Source organism: Polypterus senegalus, chromosome 16, assembly GCF_016835505.1.
Source record: "Polypterus senegalus isolate Bchr_013 chromosome 16, ASM1683550v1, whole genome shotgun sequence".
Taxonomy (NCBI): Eukaryota; Metazoa; Chordata; class Cladistia; order Polypteriformes; family Polypteridae; genus Polypterus; species Polypterus senegalus.
The window spans coordinates 24,639,207-24,659,438 of NC_053169.1; the positions used below are offsets into that span (position 1 = coordinate 24,639,207).

The following is a 20,232-nucleotide window of genomic DNA, read 5'->3' on the forward strand; positions in this document are numbered from 1 at the left end:
TAAGAGAGTAGATCAAAAAGTAGAGGAAATTTACACATTTTGTGGTAACCTCAGCAGTTAGAAGCTGACATAATACAACAGGTTTGCAATGGCTTATGGGTAGTTTGAACATGCACCATGCAGCGCTCTGCCATTAGTCTAGCTGAAGCCAAGGTCACATGAACATGGACGCTCGGCTGTGACATTGCACCGTTGTTGAACGATGCAGCGTAAGAAGATTTCTTTGGGCAGAGAGAGTGTGAATCCTACTGAAATTCACTGAAATGATGTTGGCTTAGTATGGAAGTGAAAAACAGCCTGACTCAATGAAACGTTTATGAATGGTTAGAAAGGTTTAATGCGAGAAGAACAAGTGTAACTGACAAAGCTCAATCTGGTCGACCACCAGCATCATGTACACAAGCTTACATCAACATCAGAGAAGACTGATAGATTAAGTTGTTTGCTGTTGCTGTACATCTGTATATCAACTATGGATCTGCTTGTGCTATACTGTAGTCCCATAAAGTTGGCGCAAGATGGGTGGCTGGACAGCTTACTGGTCTGCACAAGCCTACATCCTTTGCAGAAATCTGACCAAGGGGCTACAGCCTTCAAGTGCTGTGGGTCAGTCAGCTTATCAGCTTGGGTTACTCTTGTGTCTGCTTGCATTATCTTAATGTTACGTGGAGAAGACCAAGAAGAACTGAGAGGCCATTCTACTTCATATGAAACTTAGTGTAGTGATAAGGCATTGGTAAACTGCTTTATTAAGCAATATTTAATAAAAAACAAATCTCTTACTAGCAGCATCTAGGCAGAAAAAAAGCAGTCATAGCACATTTCTGGGAGCCTCTGAACCAATCTTGTACATTATGTCAAAAGCAAACAAAAAGCATATAAAACATAATCAGATTCAAATCATATGCATTTTTTTCATGAAGAATTGCTCAGGCTCTTTATTGTGTTTGTGATCCTTTGTAAATATTTATCTTCTTTCCCTGTGAAGTCTACTCGTAATGAATACAGTGTAGAAGCCTGCCATGAGCCAGTGTTGGAGCTAATTATCGGCACGGGAAAGAGTTTCCCACAAGACTTGTGCAGCTCTCCTCATCGACGCAAGCACAGCATGGCTTTAAAAAGGGAACAGCAGATGAGATGCAGGCTGACAAGGGTTTGATCTGCGCTGCAGACAGAAAGGACTGTGTCAGGCTGGCAGTTTGAGTTGTGCCCAACAGGCCGCTTCACTGTGTACCACACAGCAAAGACTAAGTAAGGGTTATGATGTTTAAAATGCCAGAGGAGACCCCCAGTTGTGTTAGTGGTAGGGAAGGTCTGAGATATGTTTATAGTTTAACCGTGTCTGTAGATCCGCAGATGTTGAGACTGACAACTCAATCTTTTAAAATGAGTGCCCCTCCTTGGCCTGTGTACCCTCATTTACTGTTGTGTACTAGTAGCCAGTTGTAACCTTTTGTTTTTAATTAATCAAACTTCTTCTTTGTCTAGCATTCTTGATGATCACCTTGCTCAGACATGTTGTCATCTGTGTTGTGTCTGTCAGAATTTTCTGTGTCCATTCCATGATCAAAGTGATACTGGGTGTGCTAAGGGATGTCTGTGGTTTGATAGATAGATAGATAGATAGATAGATAGATAGATAGATAGATAGATAGATAGATAGATAGATAGATAGATAGATAGATAGATAGATGGATAGATAGCTAGATAGATAGATAGATAGATAGATAGATAGATAGATAGATAGATAGATAGATAGATAGATAGATAGATAGATAGATACTTTATTAATCCCAAGGGGAAATTCACATAATCCAGCAGCAGTATACTGATACAAAGAAACAATATTAAATTAAATAGTAATAAAAATGAAAAGAATTAAAATAAAATTAATGTTCGCATTTACTCCCCCGGGTGGAATTGAAGAGTCGCATAGTGTGGGGGAGGAACGATCTCCTCAGTCTGTCAGTGGAGCAAGACAGTGACAAAAGTCTGTCACTGAAGCTACTCCTCTGCCTTGAGATGACACTGTTCAGTGGATGCAGTGGATTCTTCATGATTGACAGGAGTTTGCTTAATGCCCGTCGCTCTGCCAGAGATGTTAAACGGTGCAACTTTAATCCTACAATAGAGCCTGCCTTCTTAACAAGTTTGTCCAGGCGTGAGGCGTCTTTCATCTTTATGCTGCCACCCCAGCACACCACTGCGTAGAAAAGGGCACTCGCCACAACCGTCTGGTAGAACATCTGCAGCATCTTACTGCAGATGTTGAAGGATGCCAACCTTCTCAGAAAGTATAGTCTGCTCTGAGCTGCAGTTTGGCTGTGCTTCTCGTACCCTCTTTCGATTGTTTTTAGCCGTGAAAACTCGTCTCCACTTGCAGAAGCTCACAGGACACGGCTACATGAGTAACAAACAGTTCTAGGCAGCAAACCATTACAGTGTCTTTAGAGAAATATGTGGACCCCTTCACCTTTTTCACATTTTGTTATGTTGCAGCCTTCTGCTAAAGTCATTTCAATTAATTTTTTCCATCATCAAGCAACTTTCAATACCCCAGTTTGACAAAACGAAAATTTGATTTTATAAATATGTGCAAATTTATTAAAAATAAAAAATGGATATATCACATTGACACAAGTATTCAGACCCTTTACTCAGTGCTTACGAGGGGGAGTCAAGCTAAAGTTAGAAAATGGGATTTATTAGAGAATGGAACAAACTTTCACAAAACTGCTCATGTCATTTCTCAATGTCGTCTCCAGCCTTCTCAGTGCACTTGCGCCACCTGCCTGGAAGTGCCGGGATTCCAGCAGAATAAAAGGTTTTGTCATGTCCTTGCAAAGCACTCGTGCACCGCTTTTTGCATGTCGTCATCTGTCTTGAAGCGACGACCACCCAGATGTTTTTTTTAGCAGCCCTAAAAGGTGGAAATTACACGGTGCCAAATCTGGCGAATGAGGAGGATGTGGCAATACCTCAAAGTTCAGTTTCTCCAGACAAGCCTTGGTGTTCTGAGTAGTGTGTGGCTGGGTGGGCAGTCATTGTTTTGTCATTGAGACAGCAGTCCCTGCCGCCTGGAGCGAACAGCAGGCTTGGTCTCCAGCAAGTCAGAGTAACTTGCACTGGTGACTGTTATACCCCTCAGCATGTCGTGTTCAGGTGCACAAGTCGTTACAAGGACAAGACAACACATTTTATTCTGCTGGAATCCTGGCACTTCCAGGCAGGTGGCGAAAGTACATTGAGAAGGGTGGAGACTACATTGAGAAATGACATGATCGGTTTTGTTAATGTTCGTTCCATTTTCTGATAAATTTCTAACTTTAGCTTGACTGCCCCTTGTAGTTTGGCAGCGATTACCGTCTGGAATCTCCTGGAGTTTAATGTGACAGGCTTCACATGCCTGGATGTGGGGATTTTCTGCCTTTCTTCTTTGCACAAGCACTGTTAGGTTTAAATGGAAACCATCAGTGGAAAGCTATTTTCATCTTTCTTCAGAGATGTTCTCAGAGTTGTCCCAAAGCCACTCCTGTGCTTAGGCTTATTACCAAGTTGAAAGGTGAACCTTCATCCCAGAAGTCCAGAGCACTCTCAAGTAGATTTTCATTAAAGATATTTCTGTACTTTACCCTGTTCACCTTTCCCCCAACCCTGACTGTTCTCCTACTCCCCGCCACTGAAAAACAACCACACAGCACAATGCTTCGACCTCCATACTTCACCCTTGGAATGGTATTGCACAGGGGATGAGCTGTGTCTGGTTTACTCCAGATATGATGCTCAGAACTGAGGCTAAGCAGTCCAATGTCAGTTTCATCAGACCAGATAATCTTGTTTCTCACAGTCTGAGAGTCCTTCAGATGCCTTTTTGTAAACTCCAAGTGGGCTTTCATGTGTCGTCTGGCCACTTTGCCATAAAGCCCCGACTGGTGGAATGATGCATTGATGATTGATCTGCTGGAGGTTTTTTCTATCTTCACATAGTTCCTCTGGAGCTCAGCCATAGTAACAATCAGGTTCAAGCTGTTTTTTTCCACGATTGCTCAGTTTGACTGGGTCGTGATTGTTCCAAACTTCTTCTATTTAAGAACTAAGGAGGCCATTGAGAAATGTTTGGTAGCCCTCCTTCTCAGATCTGTGAATCAAAACAATCCTGTCTCCAAGCTCTGCTGGCAATTCCTTTGACCCCATAACTTGGGTTTTGCTTCCGATACACATTGTCAACCGCAGGGGCATTTACAGACAGCTGTGTTTATCTCCTTATCAACCCAACTCATTGAACAGGCCACAGGTGGACTCCAGAAAGAGTGTAGAAACATCTCAGCAATCACCAATACAATGGGATGCACCTGAGCCAAACTTCAAGTGTCACAGTAAAGGGTCTAAACACTCGGGCCAATGTCATATTTCAGGTTTTTATTATTTAAAAAAAAATGCACATACATCTAAAATCTTGTTTTCGCTTTGTCATTCAGTGGTAATGAGTGTTGCTTGAAGAGAGAAAAACTGAATTTAAATGAGTTTAACACAACAAAATGTGAGTAAAAAAGTGAAGGGACCTGAATCCTTTCTGAAGGTGCTGCACTGGCCTGACCAGCAGCTCCAGAAACTGTCACTGCTTTGAAAGGAGGCACTGCCTGTTATCAAATTCTAAGGGTTCAGATGTTATTAATAAATAAATAAATAAATACATTTTAAATACTATGTTCAATAAAGATACAGTAATGTTAAATTCTGTGTACATTATTTGCTTAATCAGACTGTCTTGTGTTTTATTAGGACTTTGAAAAATGTCAGATCACACAAACAGGAGTTCATAAATTCTTCTCTAATCACTGTAGACAGGGGTGAGTTAAAGATATAAATATACATAAATTAGAAAGAAAGAAAGAAAGAAAAAGGGACAAACATACAATATATTGTACAGTACATAAGCACATATATTTTATACTGTAGTATATACTGGCAAATGTTTTGCAGTTTACAGTTTACTTCATTGCATTTGCTTAATATTAACACGGGTTTAACACAAATTCTTAATAAAGTTAATAAGAAGTTAATAATCTTCTTAATTAAAAAAAAAAACTAATAAAATTCTTAATAGATTTAATAAAAAACAATAACTGCTGAGAACGTTTATATTCAAGGGAGCCTCATGATTAACAAAATTGAGATAACCCCCATAACACCACAATGCTTGACCAGGTTTACAGAGTCAGGGGGTCTGCCTGTAGCGTCTCCCTCATTTTTTTTTTTTTTTTTGTGTGTGATGTTTTCATTTCAGTTCAGAAGAACACGGTGGTGGGAGGTGGCATTCTGACTGGGGTAGGGTGGTTCTTCATATACAGTATAAATGTGAATGACAGATGGTGGGTGATGAACCTGATTTCACGGCGTCTGTTCACTACCACTTTTGGTTCTTTTCCACTGAATTACGCCGAGCCACTCCATCACTCGTTTCCCCTAATGTGGAACAGAACCTCTGTGTTTTATTCTGCTGGGACAAAAAAAAAAAAAAAGAAAGAAAAGCCTCATACGAAGAATGCAGCGTTCTTGTCAAAACTCAGTCACCTGTGACTAAAGATGAAGCCGGTGTTGCATGTGTGAAATTTATTACTGGGTGATTCCCAGCGACTTGAAACACACACAGAATAGACTTGTCAGCATTTTGTTTTTAATTGACTTTGTAAATGTCACCTGATACTTTTAAAAGTAATGGTCTGCAGCCAGTAAAAATGAAGTGTAGAAATATAATAAATTAAACAAAAGGTCATGCCGAGTTTTAATGAACTGTTTTCTGAATTACTGAGCACATGTCTGAGCAAGGAGCTGCTAAACGCAAGCGCAAGCCCAAACTGAAGAATTCTTATGCTCATTGCTTCAAAAGTGGTCACTTGAATAGTTTTGCTGGTTAAGAGAGTTGTTGAAATAAAACATGGCCTTTTCCTTCTTTTTGTACATTTGTGGTGTGTCGCGGAGTTACGTCAGATGCTGCTGCTGCTGCTGGAGTGCTTTCGGTGCAGCATTGGATTTCAATTACAAGAGTGTTTTAGGCAGGCTTATTGCACTCAGGGGTACTTGATGTGTGGCAACAGTCATTTTTTTTTTCAGATTGATCATCGTGTCCCTGAAAAAGCCTGGAGGTTAATGGCTTTTTGCAGTTGTTTTAATGAGTCTTGCACCTCTACACAGCTTTACAAACATCTCTTTATCTAATGAGTCACTTAATGGCAAGCCCTACCACTATTTGTGTTAGTGGACTTTGTGGCACATTAAAGACTCGCAAACCCCCCTGTATATTCTGATTGTGACCTACGAGAAATGGAAAGGTGAGCGTTAAGTGTTTTCCATTTTGAAAGAATGCAGTCAAGCCTCCTTATTAAGGTGTATGGGTATGCACTTAAAGGGTATATCTAAAGAGACCTTGTATACCTGCCCCGGATATTGTCTGCCCAGATTCAAGAGTTTTTTTCTCCAAGAACATAAGAAATTTGACAAACAAGGAGACCATTCATTCCATCAAGCCCATTTGTTTAGTCAATAGTTAAGCTGTCCCAATATCCCATTCAGGGTTTTCTTAAAGCCTGCGCCACCACCACCTACTCAAAGCTTCATGATGCTCCAACAATAATGGACGGATTAAAAGGCAGAAGTCTACGTGACCATCATCATCATCAAGCCCTTCCGTGAGAACCCTAAATCCAAAGAGGACTGTTTCATTTATGTTAGGTAGAATGCCCAGAGGGGACTGGGCGGTCTCATGGTCTGGAATCCCTACAGATTTTATTTTTTCTCCAGCCGTCTGGAGTTTTTTTGTTTTTTTCTGTCCCCCCTGGCCATTGAACCTTACTCTTATGCGATGTTAATTAATGTTGATTTATTTTGTTTTTCTTACTGTGTCTTTCATTTTTCTATTCTTTAATATGTAAAGCACTTTGAGCTACTGTTTGTATGAAAATGTGCTATAGAAATAAATGTTGTTGTTGTTGTAAACTTTGTGTCCCTCCCCATATTTGTTAAAATGGGAACTCTGAATACCCTCTGTGTGTGTGTGTGTGACTAAGTGCCCTCTACAAGACGCTCATTTAGGGTTCTGCCACGTGCCATCATGCTGAAAGAATTAGCTTTAGATTCATGCAGCACTTGCAACAGATTAAACCAGTTTAGAAAAAGAATGAATATGTTTGGTTTTTACTTATGTTCTATATTAAAAAAATTCTTAATTAATATTAAATTCTAATAATAAGCAGTTATCAGTAGTTTGTAGAAAAATAATGTGTTAATCGCCTTATAGGCAGTTCAAAGTTATCAAACAAATTATTAAAAGTATCAACCCTTACCATTACTCTGTATTTCTTTTAAATATGTTGTAAAGTGTTTAAGGTGTATGACATGTCAGGAAATTATTTAGCATCCTGTTTTAAATCTCACTTAATCAAATTATATGGTTACCTCTCATTTAAATCAAATTATATGGTTACAACCTCAGTACATCTGAGGGTCTACACAAGCATACACGGGGCCATTTTAAAATCACCAGTTCTCCTAAAATCCCCATCTTTGAGTTCTGCGAGAAAGGCCCAAGCAAAGACAGGGAGGCACTGAAACTCCACACAGATATCAATTACGTGTGAAGTTCAAGGATGTGTCAGGCAGCAATGCAATCCTAAATACAATTATTTGCAATACCTAATTAAATTCATTTTTGCACTCCAATGTCAAACTGTTAACAATGAATTAATGATCAATTATACAGCGTTCAATGTTACAATGTACTGTATGTCATAAACAGAGCTGATCAGAGAAATTTGCTAAAGTGTAGTTTACAGCGGAAATGTTGTTTACTCTGGTGACTTTGTTTGCTGAGTATTTTCCTGAAAATTCGTTGTGCAGAGAACTTAAATAAACATTTTTGAAACTTTGCAAGGTCAGTGTGACATCACAGAATTATAGTATCCCTGTGTGGTGTGAGCATACTCCACCTCTGTACATTTTGTATTGCTTCACACATGCGTAACATCACTAGCCACACGCTACTCCAGCCAGATTTCCACCCTGCATGTGTTAAAAAAACTAAACTTGCAGTATTTTTGTTTGAGGGGTACATTATCTGACTATATTGAGAATATTATGCATATTCCTCATTGTTCTACATAGATTAATTGTACACTGTGTTTTCCCTGCTAGATTAAATATGTGATGCTGCTTGCTGTACAGAACAACAATTTATTTCTTGTATAGCCCCGGGCAGGTGAGGTACTGACAGCCCCGGCCCCCCAAGTACTGTAAATAACGCTGATCTCTGACATCATAGGCTTTTTCGGTGTGCAGGTATGCACCAGTATGCATATGTTATCTGATGGAAGCTCAAACAGGGAAGTGCTGCTATAAAGTGGTGCAAACTGATGTCGGAGTCCAGGCAGCCAGTGCTGTAGCCAACTTGCCATGCACCGGGTCCATATAAGTGAAGAATACTTGTGCAATTAGCCATGCGACACAGTGCCTAATCAAAAGAACTCTTATGGGCTTACATCCACCATTACAAAGTCGGAAAGCACACAAGACCCTGTGAAATTGTAATAATAACAAAAGATGCATTAATGTTTCTACTGATGGAAGAAAAAAGTGTAAAGACGTGAAACGAGAAAGACATGCCGGCTGCCTCAAGTCTACAAAAAAATGTGCCGTTGCATCTAATCTGCAGTACTTGTGGAGATAGTTTGCACTGTTTTCTTCCATCAAAGACATGGAAACACCTTGTAAATAGTAATACATCTTTCATTATTGTTATTATTTCACAATGTTGAAGGTTTATTGCACTTGTATTTGGCCCTTCTCTCATACGGAGCTGGGACTCAAAGATCGGTTTGCACTACTCGCGTCATGGCACGGCCAATCGGTGCACTGAACAGTGGAACTTTGTGACGGCAATGATATATATAATTTTTTTTTTAATATATATTTTTTTACTTATTGCTAGATTGTAGCCATTTGTTACATTTCTTTTTGCGTCTTTTGATGTTTGATGCATGTAACACTGTGGTTATCACTGCTGCTTCATAGCTCAGGCCCCGTTATTGATCACCAGTCCAGGATACTTGTCAGACGCTTCCCTAACCATCATAGACAATTAAAACCATTACAATCTACTCCAAACCACTTCCGTTTCTCCTTCCCCACTAACTTCAGTGCATTTTGCTGAGTTCCCAAACATTTCCTCGATTTCACCAAACTCGTGGTGAAGCAAACACTGCATAGTTCACTCATTACTAGTATATAGTTAACTGGGAAAAAAAAGTTAACAGTATCCAAAACTCTTATTTATAATTGTTGTCATGTGTGAGGGCTTAGTGTAGCTTTTATAGGAACTGATTTAGGGGTAAAATGAGGGAAGGATTAAGGTGCAACACAGCCAGTTTATTATCTTCTTCACTTGCCCATGAGCTAAAGAAAATGCCCAAGACAACAAGCTGTTGCCACACCTTTGGCTCTACTTCAGGCCCTCCTCTTCCTGCCCCCTACTATAAGACCACCTAGGAAACAGGAGTGGATGTTCATTTTGGGAATGGGATTCTTTAAGGAGAACCCTGATAAGGACTCGCTAATTTTGGTCTTTTTTGTTGGATCCATTGTCTAGTCTGCAAAATATGGATACTTTTGGTTCATAAATCCTTTTGTACAGTACTTTCTGTTGCTTATTTTAGTCATACTGTCCATATTGTTTGTAAACTTGTATTACTTTCAGTTTCACAAAAACACACTGCAGTATCTAGCCAAACTCTTTAATTAATTTTATAAATTCTAGTTTTGTAAAATGTAATGAAAGGAGTCATAAACATGACACCCTTTCCAGCTGGCCTCAGACAACTATCTGCTGGCTTTGGCCTGTCTAGGCCCAATGTGGAGAAAACTGGCTAAATAGTTTAAAATATAAAGAAATGTCACAAAATATATCAAAATAGCCTACTAGGTAGGGGAAAACTGCAAATCCCTGGATTGTAAACAGAAGAGCGGCAAAAATGTTTATAAAGGAAGAACTTACAGTATTTAATAACTTAGGGAAAACACAGCAAAATGCTCAAAAGAACTAAAAATGATTTGTCTAAAAGGCAATCCAAAGCAACCAAATCCAAATACACAAATCCCAAAGGCAATATCTAAATAAAATGGCAAGAAAATCAAGTAACCAGCAAAACAAGAAATAACAATAACATTACTTACAAAAAGACACCAAACACAAACCAATGAACTACTGGCTGGGAGGCACGGTGGTCCCGCCTCCTATGGCTTCACACATAAAACACATTGAGTGGAGGCACATATACATTCCAAAAATAATAGAAAATGAATAAAAAACATTAAAAAAATAATATTTAAAAATGTAACAATAAAACAAAAAATAAACAACTTGATACACAGTGTTTAAAAAGCATCTGGTTTATGCAGGCAGCCATTATTTTTCTTAATCAGATTTTTCTTTACAGGGTTAAGGGGAACCAAAGGATATGTTAGCAGCATCTGGTAAACGTAAAAAAGCACGGTAAGCATGGATGAGATTGCAATCTGTTACAAGCCACACTTCTTAAACACACGGACGACCTCTGATGAGGCTGATGGTATGTCTTTAGGATGTGAGAAATAAAATGGATCACCTGGAGAAAAATACAGATGGACAAAGGTATAACTTGAAGAATCGACACAGACAAAGCTGAATTGAAAGCTCAACCTATATCCTAGGAAATTGTGTGCAGAATCAGTAAACTCTGTGTCAACAATCCATCAAGGTTTGAATTCAATTATTCTCTTACAGTTTACGAGGAAAATGTATTGTACTGGCAGCATCAAACACAATACTGGAATTGGATATTACTTTATAATAATAACCATAATACCAAGAAACCCTGCTAGTACTAGATCCCATTTAAACTAAAGAAATGGATAGAATTAAGTCTCTTAGCTATGCTAATGTGCTACACTGCTGCGGTACTATGATGCTAGTTGATTCCGTCTCAGTACCCAAAAGCAGCTCAGTCACACACCGTTGAGGAAGCTTCTATTTACACCCCACTCAGGCACAGACACGGTTTACACGTGATAAAGATACAGTTGTATACCCTAAGAGTCAGCCTGCAGTAAATTGGACTAATCAGATTTACTGGCACACAGAAATACTCATTTTGGTGGACAATGAAGAAGCAATCAGCTCATGTATCAGCGTCAAAAGATAAGCCAGCAGCCCTAATAATTTCAATTGTTTTTCCAGATGCTATTAATGTCAAGTCTAAAAAATGTGAAAAAGGAATATTACGCAATGAAATGCATTTAAGAAAATGTAAACAGCTGTAAACTGCAGTACTATCTATTACATGTACTCCAAAACAGGGTTGTGACAGAGATGGAGCCCCTCTTGGTCACTTTGGCCTCGAGACAGGACTAACATAAGATGGGGCATCAGTCCATTGCAGGCCACACACCCACTACGAGACAGCAATCAACCAAGTGTGTATGTTTTTGGAATGTGAGTGATCCCTTGTAGATGCAGGTAGGACATGCAAACTCCACAAATCACATATACAGGCTGTGAATTAAACCTAGGACTCTGAAATTGTATGACAGCAGCATTAACTATTGTTCCACAATGCCAATCTAAACAGCATTTTTTATTTTCCAAAATGTGTTTTTAATGTTTGGCCTCTGTCTTTGTGCAAGAAGCATATTTTTCACAGTAGCTGTGTGGATTTTTTCCTTGTTTCCCCGACAACCCAAAGACATACTGGCGAGTTTAACATGTGATGCTAAATGTTCTTACTGTGAAGGAATTTATTTTTTATATGCTATAGAAAAGGCAGTTTATTTTTCTTTTTTAATGGGACCAGAAAGCGAAACGTAACAGAGAGTCAAGCCTAATTCGATAACCAAACATCTCTTATTATCTTCTCAATCAAAAATTGTAACTGCGAAATCATCATCAAAATAAGTATAAAAAAGTTTTGATGACATTAGCAGAGCCTTTTATCCAAAGTGACTTACAAAAGAGATCAACATAATTGAGTAAACGTCAGACTGGGGGACTGTTTGAGAACCAGCGTGTTACAGCACAAGGTTACAAAACTGACCACCACGAGTGAAGAACTCAGGACAAAATACAAGTGAGTTACAACTCCTAGGTTATATTAGACGGAAACTCACCAAAGAAAGAGAATTCAGACGCTTCTTAAACACAATGATAGGGTCAGAATTTCAGATGGTGGTGGGCAACTCATTATGCCATCAAAAAGCTACACGTATGAAGAGATTGAGATTTGATGCCACACAGAGGTGACATCACCCGACATTGTTCCTCAGCAGCAGTCAAGAAGGAGCATAGGACCTCACAAGTGTCTCCATATACATGGGTGCTGACCCATTGACTACTTTGTATGCAAGCATCAAGTATTTGAACCTAAAACATGCTGATCTAAGGAGCCAGTGTAGTGATCTGAGAAGAGGAGTGACAAGTGCCTGCCTCATCTGGTTGAGCACCAGACATGCCTGTGCATTCTGAATCATGACATGCTGGGAGAGAGTTGCAGCAGTCCAGACATGACAAGTCCAAAGCCTGGGTCAGAGGTCGTGCTGTATACTCCGTCAGATACGGTCTGATGCTGAATAGAGTGAATCTACAAGACTGAGAGAGCATTGCCACCATGTCCGTGAAGGACAGCTGGTCATCGATCACCAACCCAAGATTACATACAGATTTGGTGGGTGTTAGTGATAGTGAGCCGAGCTATACATTAGAACATTAGATCAATCTAGATGAGAACAGATCATTTAGCCCAACAAAACTCACCAGTCCTATCAACTTAATTCTTCCAAAATAACATCAAGTCCAGTTTTGAAAGTCCCACTGTCTACCACACACTTGGTAAATTATCCCACGTGTCTATGTTTCTCTGTGTAAAGAAAAACTTCTTAATGTTTTTGTGCGAAATTTACCCTTAACAAGTTTCCAACTGTGTCCCCGTGTTCTTGATGAACTCATTTTAAAATAACAGTCTCGATCCACTGGATGAATTCCCTTAATAATTTAAAACTCTTCAATCATGTCACCTCTTAATCTTCTTTAGCTTAAACTGAAAAGAGATGGGGTGCTGAACAGACAGAGAAGGTGGGATAACAAAAATATCCGTGTTTGCCAGGATGAGCTGGAGATGGTCATCCTTCATCCTGGATGCAATATCAATGAAATATGCAGAGATTATAGCTGATACCTTATAGTTCTTTAGAGTGAATGGCAGGTACAGCTGTGTAGCATCAGCATAGTAGTGATGAGAGAAACCATAGGATGGGATGATAAGGCCTAGTGAAGATGTGCACAGAGAGAAGAGGTGAGGGCCCACAACCAACTCTTGGAGCATCCCTATGCTTGTCTGGTGCACCCGTAACATCTTGCCTTGCCAGGACACATGGTAGGCTCTGCACAAGAGGTGGGACTCAAACCACGTGAGGGCAGTCCCAGTGATGCCAAGGTATGAGAGGGTAGCAAGGAGGATTTGCTGGGTGACTGCATCAAAGACAGAGGAGAGATCTGGCAGGATGAGGACAGTTTTGTTTTCAACACAATCTCAGATAATCCAGAAATCCACAGGACTGACCTTTACGCAGTCATGTCTGTTGATGTAATGCATTATGCTACCACAGCTTGTTTTTTATAGTGACAAGCCCAAAAGATGGCGGCACCCGTAATGAAAACAGACATGGGAAAGACATGAAAAAACATTCATGTTCCAAAGAAAAATTATGAAAAATATTTAAAGTGCACAAATAAATTCTGCATGTTTCAAAACTGTAATAGGAAGGCAAAAGGAACAGAAACATACAGAAACGCTTCCAAAATTGCATAAAGATGCGGAGTATAAGAGAATGCTGGTGTGTACATGGCTGGGCCCTGTGATGAACTGGCACCTAATCTAGTGATGGTTCCTGCCATGTGCCAAGTGCTAGTGGAGAAAGCTGACCCAAAACAGAATTAGTTTTGATTAAGTGTTAAATGTATCTATTCCTTACATAAATAAAAATGTTTAATCTGTTTCTTAGTCTCTTAAGGGAGCATACTGTATACTAGAGCAGAATCCATTCAGAAATAAAAAAATATAATTTTAAATAAACAGCAGCTGTGGTGGGTTGGCGGCCTGCCTTGGGTTTGTTTCCTGCCTTGCGCCCTGTGTTAGCTGGGATTGGCTCCAGCAGACCCCCGTGACCCTGTGGTTAGGATATAGCGTGTTAGATAATGTATGGATGGATGGATAAACAGCAGCTGTAGAACAGCCTCCCTCCAGAGGGAACTCATGGAAAAGAGTCAGGTATTGGTGTCAAGTTACAGCCCATCAGATGACAGACCTGAAGATGTCCTACACAAACAGTGGCAAAATTACTCCAGGAGTCACAGGTAGGGAATACTGAGGTCCAAGAACTAGGTGCCTCTACACAAAGTATCATCCCAAACTGGAGTATCCAGTCACATACAACAAGATGGCCCTGCTTGGACCTCACTGAACGGACCTTGATAGACCTCTATAATGCTTCCCCATACTATAGGATCTCTCCTTCTCGCCTCTGTCTATCCACTCTTGTCCCCATCGTTCAGTACGAACTTCATTTGGGCTATGACTCAATGCTGCCTGTTTGTGGCCGCTTCAGACAAAGCAACTCTGCTCCCCCAGTATTCTCGAAATGTTAGTGTCCACTGCTTACACAGTTCAGGCCCCTAGCCACACACTTCACACAGGCAAGGCACTGAGGACCAAGTATGTCTCACATGCAGAAAACCATCAAATGGCATAGAAGCTGTGCGAAACCCTGACCATTCTGACAGTGAAGTGTAACCCTACCCTTAACCATAATCCCATACATACAGAATCTATAAAAACTCAAACCAAATCCTGAAAAGGGACCCTTAAGAAATCTTAACCCCAAGGTCATGGGGCATCAGATTGGGATGTGGACTTAATGTCCTGCTGATGGTGTTTAAGTGCCTGGATTCTAACACAAAAGAATGACATGATGGACCAGGCTATTTTTTTGTGCTTTTATTGTACCTCTTTATATTCACTGGATGGAGTAAACATAGTAGGTTTTAAAGTTGCCCTCATAAACAAATCATAAAAACCTTAACTTTAAATGTAGACCTCAGTATTTGAAAAGGTTTAAGGATGATGATTTATATAAACAGCAGAGAGAAAAAAAATAGAACAGTGCAGAATCTTTCTAGAGACTGTGTTGTGCTACTTACCAAAATGAGAAGGCAATGAGAAGAGAGGTCTTGGTATTCTGGGATAGTTGAAAATACAGACAAGACGAGACATCCAAACACCAGGACAAAACTGTAAGACAAAATTAATTTAATTAATTACAGTATTCATTTGGTATCACTTATATATAGTGTCTTTCAGAAATGCACTTGTACAGTGTACTGTTCTTCTACCCCCATCCTCACAGTCTGTCATTATCTCTTCAACTCTTTGATGAACTTCAAGTCCAAAATGATCAGCAGCAGCAAGTACCTTTGAACCCGTCACTGACTAATCACTACGGCACATTAGGATTATCAAACAGAAACCTACGTTTGACATGTCTGGGAGTTTGTTTTACAGAAGGGGCACATTCTCAAAGTTCATATTCTATAGCTTTGTTAATCCCCAATGGACCAGGACATGATCTCCACTTAAAAAGTGCGTTCACCGACATTTAGCACTCAATCTATATTTACTGTCTCTCACTAGAATTGCGTCAACTTTTGAATGCCCAGGAGGCAGCAGGTAAACTCGTGAAACTTTATGTTCATGTTACAAGAAACTTTCAAAGCCACCATTGTCATTCGGAACAGGTCGAACTGGAGTTTAACTGCCAAGTACAATTTAACTAATAGTAGGCAATCTATAGATGGACACCACCGATGAGTTATTTCATAAACCATCTTCTGGGCTGTAGCACCAGCTAAGAGCATAGCATAGTCATGGGTAACACATGTAAACAGAGGAGAGTGGGGATCTGAAATAAGAATAAAAAACTCGGTATGGCATCACAGAACTGTATATTTCACTTTCAGGTAGTTTTTCTCGTTAGCCATATTTTGGATAACATTAATTTTTCACAAAAATAATTTACCTATGTAGAAACCAAACATCTGAACATCTGTCAGCGATTAGCCTCACGCTATTATGAAGTTCAAACGGAACACATGATATTCAATTGAAATGAACTTGTTAGCCAAGTTATCGTTTCATCTTATGCATCAACTATGAGGGAAAAAAAGTCTGAATTAGTGTAGTGTGAACTGCTGTAATGTGGGGTGTTCATAAGAAATGTAATGATTTTACCATGAGGGAGAAGTTCATAAAAACCAAGAATAGCTGCATTAGATATTTGAAATATTAAAATGTGTGTTTAAATGTAAATGTTTAAACTCTACATATTCTTAACTGTGATAGAAATGTCTCACTTTTTACTCTCCAGTGGTGGTCCTTAGAGGGCTAGACCTCTAGTAAAGAATTAAAAAATCAAAAATGACATTGCCTTCTGTTTCCTTTAGGGGCAATAGCTCCCTAATTGGAATAAGTTCTTTGAAATTGCGGCATTTTAAGTAACCGAAAAATATAGAGATATGATATTAAAAGGTGATATCCTTCCCATAGTGATACGGCGGTAACAAATCACTTAATAGGAAATCACTTAGCTTTCTTTAATGACTATTTACGTGGCATAACAGACGAAAGGAAGCCATAGCAAGACAATATTAAGGTGGGATCTTGATCTGCAGAGTCTGCCATTTTTCATCACTGCGCTGAAAGGATTTTCTGGACGGATGATACCATCCATCCATCGGCTTCAAAATGTTTTGGCAGTAGTCTAAGCCTTATATACTGTCTGTTCCACGTGCAGGTCCTCTCTGGTCTCCAAACAAGGAAAGGAAAAGACTCAACCCCACCTCCAAAAAATACAGGAATAGCACAATGCCCACCTTCGCAGTTGTCCCCTTCAAACTAGTGGTTTCTAAATGCAGCACCTTGCCCCCGTGTGCCAAACTTGGCCTGCACAAGTCAAATGAATCCATAAAATAATTTCTTGTACAGAGACAGTGACATTAACCTTAATATTATAACAAACTTATCATAACACCTTCATAATCACTGACATTGAAAGAGTCCAAAACAATATGCTTTTGTTTTAAATGTGTCACTTTTACCCTTCTGGAAGTGGCTCTTAGAAGGCTAGGACCACTGGTCAAGAATCAGATATCAAAAATCTTATATTTGTGAACAGCAAACTTGAAACAGCACAAAATGATTCTAAATGCCTATTGTCACACACGTGTGAATAGGGGACAGCCAAAGGGCTCAATATGGTGTGAAAGAACGGGAGATAGGGGCGTGAAATGGAGCGCTAATGCCTTTCTTTCCTTCTCGGAAACAGAAAGACGGAAGATTAAAAAGCTCCTACCTGACATAACGCTCACGTTCTCCACTTCCATGGCGCTCGCTACAGAAGACTTCTCTTCCGTCTCCACTGAATTACCTCATATGAGGGCTCACCATGATGACTTCAATTCCATCCCCTGATTTTGACGCCATCCCCAGCTTCTACAATCAATGTCAACCTCCGTTTGGCTCATTTCCTTCCTGCCAATTGTACTTCCCGCAAACCCTCTATAAAAGCTCTGAGAAATCATTCTGTAACTGTCAAATGTTTATTTCAATTTACTTTGAAAGGCTGGAACCTTCATCCAGTATACGGGGAGGCTCCCCAACCCTTCTGTCTCTGTGCTCTTATTTTATTACACTATATTATATTCTGGGCAGCCCGGTGGTGCAGTGGGTAGCGCTGCTGCTTTGTAGTTAGGAGATCCGGGTTCGCTTCCTGGGTCCTCCCTGTGTGGAGTTTGCATGTTCGCCCCGTGTCTTCATGGGTTTCCTCCCACAGTCCAAAGACATGCTGGTTAGGTGCATTGGCGATCCTAAATTGTGCTGAGTGTGTGTGCGTGCCCTGCAGTGGACTGGCACCCTGCCCGGGGTTTGTTTCCTGCCTTGTGCCCTGGGATTGGCTCCAGCGGACTCCCGTGACCCTGTAGTTAGGATATAGCGGGATGGATATATTATATTATCATATTCTTTGAGGTTTTATGAAAAGGAGTAACTTTGACCCCTCATAACCCATTAAAGGGTGACTTGGGTCAGCTGATGTGCCTGCACAACTTTAAGTCCTTCTGATCGTTAGTGGGTTATTCTTTATCATAAGGGTGTAATTTCCTACACAAAAATTGCCTACAAATGAGGGGTTTTTGGGCCTAAAGGGGCAAAATCTGGAGGGAATCCCAAAAAGTTGAACGTCTTGTATAACTAGACTTCAAGATGAGTCAAACGGTACAGTATGTCCTACAGTATGTGAGGGTTTTCTCATAAAAAAAAACTGAAGTGATTTCAAAGTATTCATAAGTAATTCTTATGATCACAATTCACTTTATTGCGAGTTTTCTTCAATAACAAATAGCATTTAATTAGTTGGTGTCAGGAACAATTTTACCTATTTTTACTGTGTGAGTCAATGTGTTAACTGCATGAAGCAGCAGGAGAAATCAGAGATCCTAATTACATACTGCACAGAATCATTAAATGCTCAGACATTTCTCGTTCTTAGAGAGTAATTTGCGGTGGCCAGCTCTGCTTTGATGAACGTGTGACGTAATGACTAAGGCACTGAACTTTAAACCACAGGGTTGCTGGTACATCCATCCATCCATCCATCATGCAACCCGCTATATCCTAACTACAGGGTCACGGGGGTCTACTAGAGCCAATCCCAGCCAACACAGGCTGCAAGGCAGTGAACAAATCCCGGGCAGGGCACCAGCCCTTGCTGGCACATATAAAGCCAAATTACTATTGATGATTTTTTGTGAAACTAAAGCTTCAATTTCAGTTTCATTCCTCCGCCTTCTCACTTAATGTCCATTTTAATTTGCCAGCTTCCTCTGACTTTAACGCACACTGGGCACATTTTGAGGTGTGACTGAATACTGCAAAGAACAGGTGGTGGTCATTTCAGGGTCAGTTACTGCCTTCCTAACATTACACATGAACTTGGAATGGAATAACTGGTATGGAAGGGATGAATCAAGGAATTCAGGATTTATTTGCTATTTTTAGTTTTTGGCTTCTATCAAAGTTGGAGTTCCCATGTGGACGTATCCTGCTCTTTACATATTTAGATTCCAGAAGAAACATCGAGTGACTATTCATTTTTGAACCAGACTTAGTTTGACCAAATAGAACACTTGACTCTAGCAGAGAAATGCACATTATATGAGAGTGAGTGCTGTTGCCATATTATGTGCAGGATAAGCATTTATTCTCTGCTGATTCTTTAGATTTAGTGAAATAGGAGATTTGTTTGTTTCCAAATTCAATATTTCTCTCATTACAAATTCACTACCCGCTTGGCTGCACAAACAGATGGCTCTTGCATTTTTTTTTTTTTTGCATTCCTACACCAAAACAACAAGTGGCTTTGCTGGGCCAATGGCGAAAAAATGTTATTGTAGCAACTTGTGGAGCATATCAGGGAAATCGATTGACATTCAGATCTGACACAATCGCCGAGAAAACGCAAAAAAATGTGTTGCGGTTAACTGCTTTTTATGAAATTATTGCCGTCACCCTTGATTAGTTGTGTTATTTTAAATTGTGTATCTGTTTGATATGTAATTTAGTATTTATTGGATATCAAGATAATTGGAAAAATGCAAAAAAAAAAAAAACTACAAATACATACTTGAGAAGCTCTAATGCTGGGTGGAAAGAAATAATAACACACTAGAAAAATATTTTCTGATACATTATGTTTCCCCTATTTATACATTTGCTTACCATGAACTAAAAACAGTTTAATACGTAATATGCCAGCACTATACAATATGGAATTATACGTAGTTTTACTTTAAGCATTCATTTAAGAATATAAAGTTTTACTTTGAGTACATGTTAACCAACCAATGAAATGGTTTTGATTTTTATTCTGAAACTGAATCATGTGTTGCACTTCCTTTATATTGTGCTTAAAGGACACTTGTAGTTATTCCCATTTTTTTTGGGTGATCTGTGAAACTCAGAGGTATCCGCATTCCTCGTCTTTCTTGCTTATACAAAGATGAAAGCATTTCTTGCTGTTTTTGTCCAGTAGATGTCTTATGTT

The 20,232-nt window shown here is 39.6% G+C and overlaps 1 protein-coding gene across 3 annotated transcripts in view; it reads right to left on the bottom strand.

The window, feature by feature from the left end:
* kcnq5a (potassium voltage-gated channel, KQT-like subfamily, member 5a) overlaps positions 1 to 20,232 on the bottom strand; it is a 581,699-nt gene that overhangs the window by 144,243 nt on the left and 417,224 nt on the right. For all 3 annotated transcript variants that reach the window (XM_039739028.1, XM_039739027.1, XM_039739029.1), the window contains exon 2: positions 15,278 to 15,368. In XM_039739028.1, coding sequence (XP_039594962.1) covers positions 15,278 to 15,368 — 91 coding nt within the window. The remainder of the gene's footprint in view (positions 1 to 15,277; positions 15,369 to 20,232) is intronic.